This window comes from Boleophthalmus pectinirostris, unplaced genomic scaffold, assembly GCF_026225935.1.
Source record: "Boleophthalmus pectinirostris isolate CB_2022bp ecotype Guang Dong unplaced genomic scaffold, ASM2622593v1 HiC_scaffold_10, whole genome shotgun sequence".
NCBI classification, from domain to species: domain Eukaryota; kingdom Metazoa; phylum Chordata; class Actinopteri; order Gobiiformes; family Gobiidae; genus Boleophthalmus; species Boleophthalmus pectinirostris.
In genome coordinates, this window is record NW_026570971.1 from 18,268,408 (window position 1) to 18,287,495 (window position 19,088).

The following is a 19,088-nucleotide window of genomic DNA, read 5'->3' on the forward strand; positions in this document are numbered from 1 at the left end:
CTCACCTAAGCACTGCACTTTCTCTCTGGAGCCCCATTCTCCCCTCAACTGGAGGCACATGCTCGGGGACGGGCACACATGCACTTCGGTGTGTGTCTCTGCCCGATGCTGCCCAAATGAAGCGATTCTTTGGCCTGGTTGTGGAGCGTCTGCTGCTTTTATCCCAGAACATCAAAGTGAATAAAAGTGGGAAAGCCAAGAAGACGAAGAAAGGCAAAACTCGGAACAAACGCAAGACTGTGAGTAGTGCAGTTGATGTGCCTTTCTGAATTATTACAGAAAGTCCGTACATTTAAAGCAACAGATACTTGTGGAGTAGTAGACTAATAACTGTTTTATCAGTTTTGAAGGATGTTGCTGCTATATGTATCAGCATCAAGGTCTGAGTAAAAAAATATGTATTTTTTGGGGGGGTTTATTTAGCTTTATTATGTTTTCTGCACGAGACAAACATGCTGTACCCCTCTGCCTGGCCTACTGACTATCTCTACCTCCCAAAATAACCCGGGTCAGCTCCAGGGGCGTTTTAGGGACCGCTGCTTGTGTATTTTTGTCTCCTATCAACACATGGCTATTGTGCATTGTGTGACCTCGTCCACAAAAACTATTGTGACCGCTTCTACACATCATCCATTGTACTGGATTTGAAAGAATTGTCTGTCAGTTTGTCAGTCTTTGGCATGGTGTTGAAATGGCGTATGTTGATGTATATACACATGTAACACTGTATGAGTAACATTATATGAAGAATGCGAGAGGGGTCAAGTCTTAGTGTATTGACCTGTTCTCGACTGCTTCTTTCACTCTCTCTTGGAGCCTGTTGACCTGTTTACATTATATGAGGTCTCAGGTGACCCCTGTGTGATCATGACACATTTAGCATCAAAGTTGGGTTGACATTTTCTATTTTCTAGTCTGTTAGTTCTACTGAATTTGCTCAGATTTTCAACCATGTTTTTCTTTTTATCCTAATTCTTAAACACAGTAGATCAGGTGAGCAGATTTTCAAAATTACAAAGTGAAACTCATCCGTTTTAGAGTGGTGTCTGAGTCTGAGGGACTTCTGTCTGTGCAGCTGAATGAATTTTATATGATCTGCTAATTTTTGTTTTAGCCAAATAAATAACAATATATGAATAGGGATGTCTGATCACCCTGAGCTAACTGCAAAGCTACATATTTTACAACAAAATGCATTTAGTGGGAGTACCCCAAGGCTCCACACTAGGACCAATACTGTACATACGAGCACATTTTATTGTGTTACCGAAAAATACATTTAAATATATGGTGGTGTTTGCAGTAAAGATTTGTAATGATTTATATGAAACATTCAAACCCCAGTGTGGTTTACTGTGGCCTCGTGGTTAAGGCCTACACGATTAGCTGTCTTAAAATGACTTGTGGTCTGCTTGAGCCCCTGCTGTGTCACTGCAGTGTGTGTGGTGGCGTGCCTCTAATCCAGGCTCAACACAGTGGGCTCTGGTTCGTGCGTCTGTATGCAGCTCCAGATCTGGAACAGGTGTGTACAATGCTGTGGGTTAGTGCCTGTTATAGTCGGGTGACTGTTAGAGAACAACTAAAATGTTTGTGTCACAGGGAAGATGAAAGATTAAGTGTGCATGTTTAGGTCTGTGGTACTATCCCAGATTAGCCCAAATATATCTGTCTCCTGCCAACTGATGACCAGACATGACTTCACTGGACCTATGACATGACATTACAGAAAAGGCTATTACTTTTATGGCCACTTACAGTAATAATGCTTTCAGCTTTGGAAACAAAATGTAATGGCCTACTTTTCCCCCACATACAAAACAGACAGCTTTGTCCATATACACATATTGTAATTGTATGTATACTTCTTGAAAGGTTAAAATAGAAACTTGGTAACCTGATTTTCTCCAACATAAATACCTGATGAATCTTGAAAGTTTGTTGAAAATGTCTGTTAAGATGTACACATGAATTGAACCTTGTTTGTTTTTGTCCTCCAGGTGATCCTGACAGTTTACCTCAATGACGCCCAGCAGATGCTCACCGAGGTCCCTGTTACCCCGGCGACCAGAGTAGTGGATGTGGTGGAGTACTGTAAGGAGGCGGGCGAAGGGGAGTGCCACCTGTCCGAGGTCTGGAACGGACATGGTCAGTAAATATATATATATATATATAACTACCACACTAAAAGAAAGGTTTGGCCCTATCTCGTAATGGTTTCAATCTCCACCCATAGTAGTTTATTCCTGTGGTATTCAGCCATAAAGTCAGTGAATGAACAACCTCATCTTTTCACTAAAATCTATCAAATTATTTATTGACTGTCTTCAGAGCTGTAATTGGTCATGCTGTTGATGAAGAGTATTGCTTGCCAAGGGCGTAGGTTTGCATAGTGGGGACATGTCACATATTTAATATTTGGGGAAGACAAAATAGTCCCTACCAATATTTACCATTTTATTGTAATAAACAAAAATATACATTAATTCTGATGTTTATTAGACATTCTGAGATGTATTGAGTGATATGACTACAAGATTACACCTGCTGCTATTTCATTGGCTATAACAGAGTGATGTCATTGGTGGTGCCAGGAGCCTAAACTGGGGAAGCAGCAGGACAGGGCCAGCACCTGAAGATGGCGGCTTGAGCAGGCATGAGTGAAGACGCTGAGCACCAAACTTTGAAAAACTTTTCAAAAGGAACTTACTTGGCTTCATCTTCAATCAAACTTGTCTTATAATGAGTCGCCGTGGAAAAAGAGCACCTATCACGACAAGTGCACCTCCCAAATGGAGCCCTACTCGTGCGCTGTGAGCAGCCCGACTCTACTGACAATGTTCCATGGAAAAATGTCTGAACATGACCTCACAAAAAAATCTGCTACAAACTTCTACATCACTGTTATCCATTAAAGAATTATTTTAGAAGAACAATGGACACAAATTGAAAAATTAAACCACCTCTCACTTATTTTGGACTGAAACTGTGTGTTTTTGGTAAGAATTCATAAAACATAGAACAGGGAGATTAGTTGATAATGTCCCCACCAAAGCTGAAACCAAACCTACAGCCTTGTTGCTTGCAATAGTTACCACATCTTTGATTCAATTAATAATGACCACCAGAATACAATGCATTTAGGTAGATTAATTTGTTAATTCAAATATTTGGCAGGTGTCTACAGATGCAAATGATTTAGAAGACAAATCATTTATCGTCACTTTAATACAGTGTATGATGTAAGAAAAATTTTTGTTTTGTTAGTCATTTCTTGAGATAGTGGAGTTAATATCTTTGTGGTAGCTATGTACAAAAAGTCAAGTTTTTCTCATGTTATTAATGTTGATTAGAAATATGTCAAACATTCCTTTCTTTTTAACACTATCTTTATAACAGCAATATGTCCCTTCCCAGACACATTCACTGCACTCAGTTAATCTGTATTGACTGTCTGTCCTCTGTGCATTAGTGCACACAGTATCCACACCATTCTAATCTGCACTTATAAGACAGGATAATAACTGAGACACTGGACTGCAAGCTAATAATAAACAAAACAGACATACTTAATGCAGCTATTGTATAAATGTCTATACACTGCCACATTAGAAAAATAATCTCTCCATCATGTGCAGACACCCTGAGCTACTGTGCCCATTAAAACCTGCCCTAGATTCTTCCCCTATCACAGTTGTTATGGCAGTGATTCACAAAGCAGCATGGGGCTAAGTGTTCCTCTATGGTGTGACTGAGCTATTAGATATGGACTATAAATGGGTATAGCACACTAAGCCGAAGGATAGTGCATAAATACTGTTATAAATACTGTTGTTTGGAAGTGAGAAGTCATGCCTGAAGGCCACCGGGGTTGGCCTCATTACAAGGAAGGGGTCAGGACGTTACATACAGTACATGTGTTGCCTCTGTAAGCTGTATTGATTTGTTTTAGTTATTTCTATTTTATTTGGAAGCTACTTTACTTTTAATGTGATTCAATGTCCATATACAGAAGGACAAATATAATTTTGTTTCTGAATTGGGTTAAGACTTTGGACAAGTCATACTTATTACTGTATTGTTTAATGTTTTACCACATTTAGTTACAGACTCGCAATCACATAGTCACTATAAAAATTATTTCGAAATATTTTAGCTTGACAGTGTTGAAATAACAAGTACACAGTTTCAGGTGCAATGCTGATTTAAACTAATGGGTCCAACTAATTATAGGTCCATATAGGTCCTGTTAAAAAAGACATAATTTGACATAAAGTATGACTCAACACAACTGCTTTTATTTCTTTGTCTCCTCAGAGCGAGTTCTTCCCCAGGAGGTGTTACTGCTGGACCTCCTGCAGCAGTGGGGGTCCAGACGGCCAGAGGTCAGCTTCTACCTGCGACACTGCCCCTCCTGGACACAAGGTAGTAGTGCTCCCTTAAACCCCAACGCTAAATCATGCTTGTGTAACTTCTAACGGCAACACACGGATCATCCTCACAGTATTTCATGGCTGACTGGTCACAGTGTTCAAACACACTTGTTTGTTGTGTGTTGGATAGATACACAATCACTGGTGTACATGTACTGTAAGGTCAAAGGTGGGTCGGGGCAGTTCAGTAATTAGGCAGTTAAGATGATTAGTGTTACGTAACATGGGCTAGGGAACATAATGAGGAGGGGGCACTAGTTCTTTGAAGAAAGCAAGATTAACAATTATGGTGTTTTTGGTGTGAGTGAGATACTAATTGATTCTTTGGAGTGATTTACAAGTGGGTTCAATCACCTCCATAGAGCTTACAGTTGATTTAAATATTAGGGTTATTTATTTATTTATATTTAGGGTTAAAAACACCCATTATTTTTCAGTTAGTTAATACAAAATCCAAGTCCAGCCCAGTCTAATCTGTAGTACATTAGTAGCTGCTGTGGTGGCTCCATTGACTGGTGGTGAATCTTGGAGCTGTCGGGGATTAGCACAGATTGCACCTGTCTGGTTCAACTGGAATTAAACCAATACTATTTATATCTTACACACACTAAGCTATACATAACACTGGGAACGAAAGGGGATTTTACCGCTCGTCTAGTATCTATCAGTAAATAATAGCTGCTGGGTTTGTAGTGTCTTAGCTCTAGAAAGATCATTTAGTTTTTCAAGTCATGTCCAACATCAGTTTGTCTTTTACTCAATGTCAAAGAGGTTTTTCATTCAGGAAATGCTTTATTGGTCCTATACATTCTATAGGCATGTTGCCAGGTATTGGGTCAAAAAAGCACTTATGAATACCAATAAGCCCATGAAGATAGCAAGGTCACAACATATATTCGTTATAGCATTTCCTGGAACATTCCAGTGTATGGCATTAAATTTACCTCTCTCCATAGAAACAGGCAGGTGAGGTAAGAATGCAGGTTTTTCCAGCTGACTTTGAGCAATAAAATACTTAAAGTATTGAAAATCACATAATAATCATTGATACTAAAGTATTACAACTAGATTGGTTGATATTGATACCATTCTTTATAACACCTCACAGACTGAGAGCATCACTAGCTTTGAAGTTGGATGATGCTTGAGTGTACCTGAAGTCCTGAATGTAGTTTGATCATATCACACTTGTTAACAGACAACGACCAAATGTCGAGCTCCAAGTGATACCTATTGTGGGTTAGAATTTTACAGAGAGACATTAGAATTTTTAAACAAAATATTTATCTTTGACCAGAAGATGAACAGTAACAGTTTGAAGGTAACTGTAGTAGCTGAAATCAGTGCTGCTCTACAGACAGTGAAACTAGAAAAAACTAACAGGCCTGAGATGCCTTCAGTTAGAGCACAGATGGCGATTCAGCCACCAACATCACAAAAATAATGTCTCCTTGCTCGCCTGCAGAGGCTAAAGCCAAAGAACCAGTAATGGGAAGATGCAAGAGGCAGGACAACTTTAAACTTCCCCAAAATTTGAGAAATGTTGAGGAACCCGAGGAAAAGCACATTTCAGAGATGCACGTTTTAAAGGGAGATTCAGAGCTTCATCCCGAGTTGATGACCAGTGATTGCATTATGGATGCTTTTATGGATAGCTATTTGAATCTGCCCAGCAACCTTAAGAATGAAGAAGAATGGAAAAAAGAAGCCATCTGAAAAAGCTTGAGAAAAAACTGAAGATGCTGAAAAAGTTGAGACAATCACTAATATTATAGATCATCATAATGACCATGGAGTCCTGAATGGACAGAAATGTCCTGAATTGGCAGGAATTCTGAACTCCAGGTGAATGCCATGGAAAAGACCAAAAAACCTACAGTTGTACACTTCTGTGGACTCTGGTGATCACCAGAGCTCCAGCTGTGTTACACCTGCCCAAAATGATCTGACCAACCCAACCAAAATTGGTGAGAAAAAGCAAAGAAGCACGAAAAGGCAAAACAAGAAAAAGAAGACCTCTGAAAAAAGCTCAAAAACTGAAGTCACTGAAAAAGAGACTAAAAATCATGACAATGAGAAGTCTTATTGCACTTTTCCTGTAGAGGTGACAAAATCGCCTAAGACAACACAGATTAAGCCCAGCCTTACTGGAAATGCACAAATTAACAATCCTGACAAACCATCAGTTAAGAGCTATGATGGCAGCTCCACCACCAACATGAGGAAGTAAGGATCCAAAATCAGAAAAAAAGACAAAAGTTATACACAAAACCAAAGAACTAGTGATGGGCAGATGTAAGAGGCAGGACAACTTTAAACTTCTTGAACATTTGAGGAATGTCGAGGAACTGGAGGAAAAACACATTTCAGAGAAACACATTTTCAAGAAATTTTCCAAACTCCCTCGTGAGTTGATGAACAGTGATTGTGATATGGATGATGTTTTGATAGATATCTGGACCCGTCCATTAACCGAAAGAAAAAGAAGGGGAAAAAATAAGGAAGCTGATAAATCTTTAGAAAAAATTGGAGGCACTGAAAAAGTGTCGGACCTTAAGATGATCACTCAAATCATAGTTCCTCTGACTGACAACACACACACTCAAGAGAAGAAGGAGCCTACAGTTGTAATCAAAGAGGAACCCCAATCTCCAAGTCCACAGATGATGTCCAAGACGATTCCAACTGTACAACACTTTTTCTAGAATTAACTCCATGGCAACACTGTGAGGCAGATGGCGCAGAGATGAATGGACAGGAATGTCCTGAATTGGCAGAAATTCCTTCAGCTCCTCTGAAACCTGAGATTAGTGAAGCTGAACTCCAGGTTATTGACACGACGGTGTTAAAGGAATGTCCCCCTGCACCTCTGGGACCTGAAAACAATAAGCACGAAAACCCATCACTAAAGTAGTTGAAGTTGAGTTGGTCACTAATATTATAGCTCCTCCAGATGACCGTGGAGATTTGATTGATCACACACATACTCAGAAGTCAGAGGAGCCTACAGTTGCAGTCGAGCCCTGAGATGATGTTCCAGCTGATTCCAACTGCATGACACCTGCTCAAAATAACCTCCATAGAAACATTAAATGTAAGAACCAGGACAACTTTAAACTTCCTCCACATTTGAGGAATGCCGAGGAACCGAAGGAAAAGCATATTTCTGAGACAGATATTTTCAAAGGATTTTCGAAGTTTCCTTGCAGTTTTCATTGGTTTCCATATTTAAATACTGAAGCCCATTATGACACCACTTTACCAAGACCAGCTCCATTTTGAGCAACAATTTCTTACTTTGGCAGCAGTCCTATCACCGAAACATGGAAATCTAACCTATTCTGTTTTTTTTTTCAGACATTAACTTTTAGACTTTTAGACTATTAGACCTGTGTTTCCCAAACTCTCTCTCTGAACAATTAGCATTACTCAAGTTTTAAACAATGAAAAACAGTATCAGTGTTTCCCACAGAAAACTGCTTAGGCAAGGTGGTGCTGTACTCTTTAAAGGGCCCATATTACACTATTTTCTGATCTATGTTATAATCTTGATACCTCATCACAAACATACCTGGAGTTGTGTTTTATTTCATTCCTGCTTATTAAGGCTTAGTTCTCTCAAATGGTAAACACTCTCTTCCACCTTGATGATGTCATGTGGTAATACAGGAAGGTGCTCCAATGTGTTTTTAAACTCCATACACCTTCATTAGAATCATTTGGATAGTTTCGGTTTCCCTGCTATTGCCGATCTGTGAATGAAACTAAACACAACTCCAGATATGTTTTGGAGCAGATAACAGCATTCTAACATGGGTAAAATCTTGAGAACAAGAATCAGTTTTGTGTAATAGATGATCTTTAATTTAGCACGTGTTTTGTGTAGAGCTGTACCCAATGAATCAATGTGTCTCAATGGTGTATCTTAAAATGGCTTAATATTGTTCATTTGTATGCAGGTACTCAGCAGGAGCTGGAGCAGGGCTGGACCACTGAAGGCACGGACAGCGCTAATGACAGGGTAGGTGTACTCTTACTCATGCACTCTCAAAGGCCAACCTGAGAAAAATGTGTTATGCATTTTAAGCAATCACAGGAGAGCTACTTTGCATATAAAATCATAACTGGAAAAATTGAATGTACTCGTACCTCGCATTCACTAATCCCTTCTATTGTATCCAGATTTATTCTATATGCTTTTGTTATAGCATCCATTGTTCATATGCTACAATAGAAGCCTATACATATACAGTAAGCCATGCATTTTAGCGTCCACATGCGTTTAGTCTCTCTGTGTAGCCAGCCAGATTAGCTCGCGGATTAGTGACAGTGATGATTATAGCTGGCTATAGTGAACCAAGTGAACACACACGTACACAAATGACTTTTCCAGTGACTCCAAGACCTAAATTCGCAACTATCCGCGCTTGCTAATTGGTTTGTTTTGCTGGCTCCCGTGCAAAACAGTCATGAATCATGGTGCTAAAAGGGCAGCTGACTTCATGCTCGCAGATCTATTTATCGCTAAGTGCTATTTTGGAGCGCGCTGGCAAACCCCAAAGTTGAGTTGCCTTTTGTGTACATTGGTTGTTAGTGAAAAGGGTCGCTTACTTACTCGGTCTGTGTGGTAGACTTTGTATGTGTGTGTTTGTAGTGGTCAGTCAGTGAAGGTAGGATTAGCTTGGTCCCATGACATAACCAGGCTAAGAGGATTGTTAGGCAGCCAAATGAACTCCTCCTCCATTTCTTCTCCCCTCACCTCGCGCACTTCTTCACACTTGTACAGTTCCCACTCACTAGTTTGTTCCCGTCTTTAATTCTTTTTGGATTATTCACAAGACAAACGACGTGAGATCACATAGGAAGACCAGGGTGAGTTCAAAATGCTATAAGCGTTTTTCCTTAAACTTGCCCGTGAACTTAGGAACTTTTTATTTAATATAATAACATTTAAAGTATTTATTATTTCCTGTTGTTGACCTAAATGTTTTGTCTCCTGATTTCAAGCTGTAATAGTGCTTTAATGTTTTCATTCTTGCTGGTACAATCAGTGAGCCATGCCGTACGTGAAGCTACTCTAGGCCAACGTGTGATTTCTGTTCTTGAGAAAAATTGTCACTGTTTTCACTCAGGGTGTGCCTCCATCTGTCCAAGTGTGTTTGGGTTTGACAAAATTATTTGGTCTGGCGATGTGTCACCCTTCCCTTAGACGCAAGCATGCTAAGGTGTGGCTCTAAAATGAGACATATTAGCCCAAAATACTCTTTCTAACACAGGCTAGGATTTCAATTTAAAAATGAGCTCTATTTCTGTACGTAAGTATTTTTGTAACACCGAATACTGTGGCTGAGTTGTGACTTTTACTGTGTTACCAATTTACGCTAAGTAGCTAATTTTGTAAGTCAGTGGAAAATGTGACATGGAAAATGACAACTACAGCTAAAAATAGTCATTTGTTTCCTAACGTAACGCCTTTCAACAGTTGAGGAACAAATCATGCATAACTGTGCCTGGGGTCAAGGGTCATGGTTGCTGCTTAGCTTTTTGTTTTTGCCTTTTACGTTTAAATATTATAGCCTATATTTTAATGCTGTCCATGGCACATTTTTTTGTGTTTTATTTCAGTTTGTTTTTGCATTTGTGTTTTTCTAGCATTTTGGGTTTTACTTTAACACTGTTCTCTCTGTATGAAACCTCAGTCGCGTCAGATCCTCAGCAGGACTGTCACACGGGGAGCTGGTGCGGCCTTCATGTTAACATAAATCTGGTGTTGATCCTTCAGTGTGTAACCCAACTCCCTCCAGCTGTGAGCCAGAGAGGCAGAGGTATATATTAAGATGTCAGGTGTGGCCTTTCCACAAAGCACATGGCCCTATGGTGTTGATGTAGATTAAGAGGAAGACTTGTTCAGAATGTCATTGATTAAAGATGGTAACATGATATAACATTTGGTGATCATAGGCTTAGACCACATGCTTTGATAAGTTGTGATTTTGTATTAGTGGACTTTTAGTTGCTGTTGATTCAGTGTTGACATGCGGCCTATTTTTGTCCATTCAGTCATTACTCACTATCAGAGTTTAGCAAGAATGCAATTACAGGCTTGTTGACTACAGTGAGTGTTGTCCCTTGATCTTATTTAGTCATTCTGTGTAAGTAATATAGACTATATATATATAAATGGACCTAGCAAACCTGCTAGCTGCCGCGTTCGAAAAAGGAAGTGAGACTTGTAGACTTGCTTCCGTCTCCATTGACTCTATGATTCTATTAAAATAACTGGATAGGGTGTTGCTGCTTTTAGCTGCCTCCAGTTGACATAGTGGCGACTCACTGGTACTTCAGCGGAAAATCCCCTGGGCTGAAAAAGGATTTTTCTGATAGATGCAATGTAATCACAAACTGCTTGTGTTCGGCTGATAGGGCACCTACACTTTCAAAAATGTCTGATTTTGTGGCGATTTTTGCCTGTTTTTAGATCATCAAGTTCAGTTGTCTTAAAAAACACTTTATAATCATTAGCTCCGACTCTGCTTTGCATCCATGTGTGCCTGCTGGAGAAAAGAGCACTACTGCACATGCTCGGTCGGCCCAGAGCCACCAGAAGTACCTAGCCGGGTTAAAGGCTAATCTGGAATCATGCGCCATTGAGCTTGGCCAAAAGACTTGAATGGGCGACCATTTTGAAATCCCGGGACTTCATTGACTCTGGCACAAGCCCCGGGATCTAAAAATGGCTGCCCATTCAAGTCAATGGGTCGAGCTCAATGGCGCATGATTCCAGATTAGCCTTCAGCCCAGCGAGGTACTTCCGGTGGCTCCCTGCCCATTGAACATGCGCAGTAGCGCTCTTTCCAACCGCGGGCACACGCGATCGCTCACAAGGAAAGCCGTAGGTGTCCTGTCAGCCAAACATGAGCAGTTTGGGACTACATTGCAATCTTTTTTTTGTACCAGTGAGTGGCCACTACATCAACTAGAGACAGCTACAAGCAGCAATACTCTATCCAGTTATTTTAATAGATCCATGCTCTGGTTCCAATTCATTTTGTACTGAAAAATGATCACCCCTCTCTATGTGACTGCTGTTGCCAAACTCGTCATTTTGTTCATTTGAACCCGCTCTGCATGATCCTGGATTTTTTATTTTGCTATTTTGTCCAATAAATCAAGATATGAACTTTAATAACAGACAAATCAGATGCTGTCTTTCACCAAGGTCGCTCCTGCTAGCATTAGCAACAGGTTGGATTGACAGCTAAGCGCCGGCTCCCTGCTACACAAGCGGTGCAGGGGCTCCAAATTCACCACTTTAGCTGCCAGCCTCAACAAGCTTCATTTGACTGGAGCTGAACACTATGGGTGATGTGACACTCCCTTAGTCTACTTCTTTATACAGTCTGTGGTAGGTAATTACATTCGAATACAGCTGATTTTTATTAGCACAACTATTTATTGAAATAGTGTTATTTTTACTTTCACTTTCTATATCACATAAAACCACTTTAGAGTGTTTTTTCACCCTTCTGAACAGTATGAATGTATGAGCTCATAGTTCTTTATGTTCTGCTGCTAAATCCTGCCTTTCTTTTTCAGTAGGTGTTAACTTGTCCTATGCCCAGTGACATTGTTGGTGGACGTTTAATGACAGACAAATGCACATGGTTGGTAGTGGTGGGCTCAGTTGTGGCCAGGCCCCCTGCTGAGTGAGTGGAGGGGCTCTGATAACAAAGGCTTCCTCGGGGCTCTGCTCCGGTTGGTTTGGAAGAATGTCTGTGGGCTGTTATTGTAGATTAGGAGCAATATTTTCACTGGGGGCGTACAGCAGATGGGAAGGGATGGGATTCATTACTGCCCTGATCAGAACTGAGTGTGTATGTAGCATTTGTGTGCATTTGTGTGCATAGCTCTGAGGGCACAGCACACAGTGGGGAAATGTAATACGTGCAGACTGAGAAGGTTAAACATCCTCATGTGCTTCAGATTATATGAACACACATATGAAGGACTGCGGCGGCAACATGACGCTGAGCACTCGGGCCAGTTTCTCACAATGATCAATGATATGGGCTCGAAGTAACTTTTAGATCACACTTTTCATAGATTCATTTCATATTATTTGAGCTCAGCAAATCTTCCTCCACAGAATCTGTTGGTTCTGAGTAAACACGCAGTAATTTCAGATGGCTGTCGTCCCAGAGAGACAGTGTGAAGAGGCAGTTCTTGACAGAAGCGAGTAGCTAACAGTGACAGGATTCTTGTAACCAATACTGTTGCATGTATGGCACTTTATATTAACATAATTCATTTCTATAATACTCCCCTTACTCTTTGGCTTGTCTTTTCCCCAAAAAAATCTCTTGTTCCAAATGCTGATTATTATGCATCCCTCTTGAACCACATTCAGGACTTGTTGGCACTAGATGTTTGCTTTCTGTGAGTGTAGTAAACCAGTTTAATATGCAAATGATTAAGTGACAGCTATGAACTTTGGCCTATATATTAATAACAAGGTGCTTTGTACAGAAATATGTAACTAGCTCTGACCCACAGATCCGTGCAGTCTTATTAGCATGAGCAGAAGTTTGTAACTTCACAGACAGTCTGTTCATACACTGTGTATATTATCAGTGTGTGCTGCTTCAGTATCCGTCTGACACTTGTGCTGACTGATACCATATTGACTTTATCTGTGCTTTTCCTTTCCAAAGCCTTGACCTAGAACAGAGGCAGAGCTGGAGGTTGAGCTGCTTTTATCACAGGATACAGTACAGTTACAGTAAATGCATTTGAGTGAAACGGATGCCTGTCTGTCTCCCAGGCTCTGTAGCACACATTAGGCTTTTCCCTGCTCTGGGCACATGGCATATGGTACTGTAAAGTGAAGTCATCACTCTTACCTTGGCCACTTAAACCCACTGATATTATTTTACAGAAAACATGTAAAAACTAGTAACAAATCTGCCAATTCTACAGCAAACATAGCTCAGGATCTGGAGATGGGTCTGCAGGTACTACTCTGAGGCGCCCACTGCTCCTGACAGGTTGCCCTATAGCGGCGGTGAAGGATGGGTTTAAGGCAGAGGACAAATTTCCCAGTGGAGACAATAAAGTGTACGTTAGCCCCAGTGTGAAAGAGTTTCTGTCCCCTATATGTTATGAATTCATCAGAGGGTTCAGACAAACTCCCTTTTTCTCCTGTTTGTGCCTTAGCCCCAGATCATGTCACACTTAACAGTCCCATAGTTTTCTCTTGTATAGAGTCTAAGTTACCAGAGTGGAAGGCATGCTGACGGATCAGTGCCCCCCGATGTTGCAGCCCGTTAATCTGCCTGCATCATCACAGCGTCATCATCCTCCCCATAACGCTCAGAGAGAGGAGGAGAGAAGGAAAGAGAGAGAGAGGGGCTGTGATTGAGAAGGACTCGTGCCCCATCCGTCGTGCTTTGGTGCAGTGATTTCCCTTCTGAGAGAAAGTGGGAGAAAGAGAGGGGCGGGCGGGGGTAGGGGGGTGGCACCATAGCTGATGTCGCTGCAGCAAAATGCCAGCTGCAGCAGGACGAGATAATTCATAGTGTGTATAGGGGGTGAGACGGAGCACGGATGATTGACAGTAGATCAAAACTGTCACATGCGAAACATATTGACGCGCGGCGGAATCGTACCCGCGCGGCCACAGCTCCTCACAGTTTGTTTCTCTGGGCTGTAATTGGATGCAGTGCCCCATTATGGACTCTCCTCCGCTGTGTTCACACGTCATTTGAAAACACACCAATAACAGGCAGTTTGTACCGGGGAGAGAGGAGCCGAGCGGGGATGCGAGCGTGGGCTGGAAGAGAACAGAAAGCATTAGGAGGAGAGAGAGGGAAAGAGAGAGAGTGTGTGTACGGGGGGCGGTTGTGGTGGGAGGTGTCGTGAATCATACACCACCGGCTGGATGATACGGAAAGTTGTGATAAGGATCGCTCCCGTTTTACCACTTTGAAGTCGCGTTTTTTTTCTTCTAAACCAAATCTTCTAGTTTTAAGCTGTTCAAAGATGGAGTGGAATGAGGTAGATCTGGTGCAGGAGTTTACTGTTGAAGGACAATGCAGCAAAATTAAAGTGCGCTCCTGCAGGATCACATGGGAGAGCCTGCAGGTAAATACAAGGGGGGCACGGTGGGATGCTAAGAGGAAACTGCATGATAACGTTAGCTCAGGGTAATTAGCATGAGCAGCCAAGTGTGCTACAGCGAGTGAGTGGCCGGTGCAGTGTTAACTTTTCTGTTAAGACAGCATTTCGGCTCCTCCTGATCCAGCATTACATTAATAACAGGTTGACTTATGCTTCAGTTACCTTGTTGACATCACATGTACATTTACCTACCTGTAAGTAGTAGTTGCAGTGACATTTTTAGACAGAAAATGGACAGAACATGGACAGAAACGCAGAAAGAATGTGGGATTGTTTGTGAACGTTATCTGTGAGTTAAAATGATGAAAAATTTGCATTGTTATCGTCACAATTAACAATTAAAACTAAATATTCTCTCTTTTGAACAGTGAAAATCCCTCAAAATGCCTATAACTAGTAGCTGAAATTCAAGAATACGTTAATTTAGAGTCTTTAAAAACCTGCATGCCCTTTAACTTCCTTCATCCAAACACAAAATTGCGTCAAGCTGCACCATGTAACTTTAATGTACTGCCTAGAATGTTCCACGGTATGGCATTAAACTTTGATGATAAAAATTCCTCAAAAAGCCCACAACGTACAGTCACCTTTCCACAAAACTGACCCATACTTACCCCGGTGACGTCAATCCAGGAAACGCAAAAACACCTCCAAGTAGACAAGCGGAAAAGTTACATAGTGTAATTATGTGCATTAGAGTAAATTGTTGTTTTAAATGAACGTGCAATGAGTTTTTTTATTTAATCCATAGAAGCATTTTTCAACCACAAACTGAGCAGCCGTGTTTACAAAGCGTCCGCATGATTCAGAGATGACCCGGACACAGCAGTGCACCTCTGGAACATTGGTGTATTAGTAAGAGGTCTATCTGCAGACTGCACATCAAAGCCAGGAGGATCTGCTCAGCCTAACAGGTCAGCAGTTAGCTAATCACATATGGCACACACAGTGACTGCAAAAACACTGTAATGTGCAGGAGAAATATGATCGAAAGACTTTGAAATGTGCCCGTCTGCAAAATGTTCAATAACTCAATAACAAAATGACACTTCTTTTCACACAATTTAGCTGTAATACCTTTCACGTTGCTAATTCTGCACTGTTACAGCCCTGCAGTCCTTAGCTACTTATATGATGGTAGGTTTTTCCGCTAAATTTATATGCTAAGGATTGCTATAGCCCCTAGGCTCTGTTCTGGGTAATGGAGTTTTTGATCCTCTTCTTCTCGAGCCACGGCAGCAGAGGGTCCGCAGAGATACGTGGAGACTTTTAGGGGACATTTAAGATCTCACAGAGGCTTTGGCCATCCAGTGAAATACATTTTTCCTTCTACAGAAAATGTGGCTTCTCTTTCAAATCAAACTCTTAAAAGTTTTGGCAGGTAACTTTGTGGTTGTACAGCTTTGTTTCTCCCCAGGGTAACACGTGTAAAGTGGTGTGTTTTAAAACATATGCACATATTTTAAAAGTGATAATGTTATTTATTTCTTCTTTTACTTTTAATACATGCGAAAGGTGCAAAAATAGAGTCATGTTTTGCAATTCTAGCTGCTTTATTACCCAGTCCTATTGAAAAAGAATTGTGTGTAGTACAATCACACTCAAATGTTTCACACAAAGTACTATTAAGAAAAAATATTGCTTTCCAAGTATCACAGGTCTATAACTGGACTGTTCATATGTGTTAAACATGTGTGAATTAAACAAAACACAGCTCCAGGTATGTTTGTGATAAGGAAACAAAATTATGACATAGATCACTTTAAAGCTGTATTACCCCACTTTTCAAAAATTTGTTCTCCTCTTAAAGTCTATCGTTAAAAACAGAACAGACCAAAAATTGGACCACTGCACACATTTTATTCATCGAAAACGTGTAAGTGAGAACCATGTGTGTCACTATATGACACTGGGATGAGAGATGGTTGAATATCCAAGGGTGGTCCACTCTAGCCAGGCTGGTGCCACCTAGAGCCTCCAGCAACTAGGTCAGGAATCAGAATACACTAGACGGTTTGCAGGAACCCTGGAAGTTAAGCGCCTGTCTGGGTCTCTTTTGTGGAACAGCGCAACAGTAAATAAAGCGGTCGAGATGGATGTATACGAAGACATACATTCTGTGTTGGCAGCAATTCCCGAGATTGAGGTTTTAAAGCCGGAAGAAAGAGAATGTTTGGTGAATTTTATCAAGGGGAAAGACGTTAGCAGCGATTGGTTAAATAAAAAAGTACCTGCCTACTGTCGAGCGAACGAATCCTAATGCTGCGAGGTCAGACAATTTCCACAAAGTGAAATCGACTAGGTCCACTTTGCTTCATTCAAAAACTACTAGTGGCCTAAACATGTATACATGAGAATACTACGTGTCAAAGTTTATACATACTTGCTTTCTCCTTTCATAAAATCAGTTAGGCTAGCTGTAATTGTACCTTACCCTTAAATATTCTTGTTATTTTTGTTTTTATGGTTGTTATAAGTACACCTGTCAAAATCTTGTGTCACTGGGTCTAATAATATACACAGTGAAACCGCACAGAGACTGGCTGTGATGAGTCTGACAAGCTGCTTACTTTTGAAGCCATAGATTGTTGAGACGTTGTATTGTAGAACCGGTTTGTACGCATTTCAACTTTTTCAAAAAATGCCAGAAACATCTCCACACACAATTGCAGGATGTGTTCAAGCTAGAGTTATTTTTTTCCCACCCTGCTCCTCTCCAGTGACACATTTCCGCCATGACGCTTGTAAATCTCAGAAACATATGCCCAGAGACACATCCACCGCTCCTTCTAAGTTGCACTGTGCGTCGAGTGTCCTTGGCTTCATACATTGCAGTCAAAAGTATAGGCAAACTGATCAGCACCCTTTGATTTTTCCAGTTGGCAGTGACAGCTGAGGGCTATTTCTCTCAATCACATAACTAGAATTCTGCAGCACGTGCAAAAACCCTCCAGTTATAGCCTCATGACATTACCACCAAAACCAAAGATGCTCTTTGACCTGTGGCCATGTACAGATGTGGCCTGGTTTTCAACCTGCACTGCCCATTAACTCTGTATGCTGTTCCAGTCACCGCTTTTCAGACTGTGGTCCATGATCCACTGGTTACAGAGACTCCTGGTGGTACAAAGGTAGCTTTTTCCATTTCAGTTCTAGGGATGTAACAATAACCAAAACACTGTGATATCATATCGTCAGAGTTCTCACAATAATATTGTGGGCCATCACAATATATCGAATTACAAGTCTCTTTGTTTAATTGAAGAGTTATGGTGCAGCAACAGCTAAAAAAAAGACAGAGAGAACTACATAGACCATGATCCTTTGCTCCATTTCAGATCAGACTACAAGAAGAAATAACAGTTATAAACACTTTTAAGTCTTAGTTCTTTGGATTAAGTTTTGTCAAGGCATTTTAAGAGGAAAAAGTAGAATATCAACAGTTTTAGCTGTTTAACCTCCACAAAATATCACAATAAATATCGTACTGTGAGATGTTTATTGCAAATCTTGTATCAAGTGATTTGGATATTGTTACATCCCTAATCGTGAGCCTCTCCACCATATCGGGAACTTTCCCACGACATTGCGATAAATATCATATCGTGAGGTTCATACCGTAAAGATATTGTATTGCGAGACTTGGATATCATTACACCCCTATTCAGTTTGTATTTTTTCTTTGAGTTGTTTGAGTCTGAAAATTAAAGAAGACATATTGTGCTTGAGCCATGAGCTATATTGTTATAATCTATGACACCCATGGATTATTTTGTTATCATTTGCACATTTTAAATCGCAGTATTCATACAAAATGACTTAATAAAAGAAACAAACCCGCTGAAAACTGTGGTGGCTTATGGGATTGATCGGCATCTTGAAATAAGGGATTAAAGATTGCTCAAGCATGCATGAATCACTAAATAAAACTTTGAGAGGGTAAATGAGAAGGGGAAACAACTGAAACATGGTTCAAAATTCGGAAAAGCTGATTTTGCATAAGAGGTTTACTACTTTTCTGGTGGTACGCTACCTGCTTGTTGCCATGGTGATGTTATTCCTTTGCCTGGAATGTTATATAGTATGGCATTTCTGTCTTGTGTTTATTTAATCAAATGAAACAGAAAACGCACACCAAAGCTCTGGCAGAGGTTGCAAATGCAAGGAGCAGGAAAATAAAAGTGAAAAAACGCACAATACCATGGTCCAAAGCAAGAAAAATATCTGACGAAGGCTTTTTTCACCAAAACGTTATTTGGGAATGCAGAGGATTTTGGACATCGGCCATCTGAGTGTGCTGTGTGTTTTTTCACTTTTGTCTTGAGTTTATTTAATTACATGTGTTTTCCATCTCCGTATCTCCATGAAGGTTAATGCCCTATAGGTTCATGGGACATTCTAAGCTAAAAGAAAAGTTAGATAGTACCTTTTTAATTTGTGTCATCTGCAGTTTATAGATTTTAAAATTTTTAACTCTGTTTT

General features: G+C 40.6%; 1 protein-coding gene across 3 annotated transcripts in view; it reads left to right on the forward strand.

Annotated features, from left to right (window-relative positions):
* LOC110155381 (apoptosis-stimulating of p53 protein 1-like) overlaps window positions 1–19,088 on the forward strand; it is a 44,689-nt gene that overhangs the window by 7,628 nt on the left and 17,973 nt on the right. For 2 of the 3 annotated variants that reach the window (XM_055160687.1, XM_055160690.1), the window contains exons 1-4: window positions 117–239; window positions 1,998–2,145; window positions 4,315–4,422; window positions 8,390–8,451. In XM_055160687.1, coding sequence (XP_055016662.1) covers window positions 117–239; window positions 1,998–2,145; window positions 4,315–4,422; window positions 8,390–8,451 — 441 coding nt within the window. Of the gene's footprint in view, window positions 1–116; window positions 240–1,997; window positions 2,146–4,314; window positions 4,423–8,389; window positions 8,452–19,088 lie in introns of those variants that run through there. The other variant, XM_055160692.1, reaches the window with a different exon arrangement.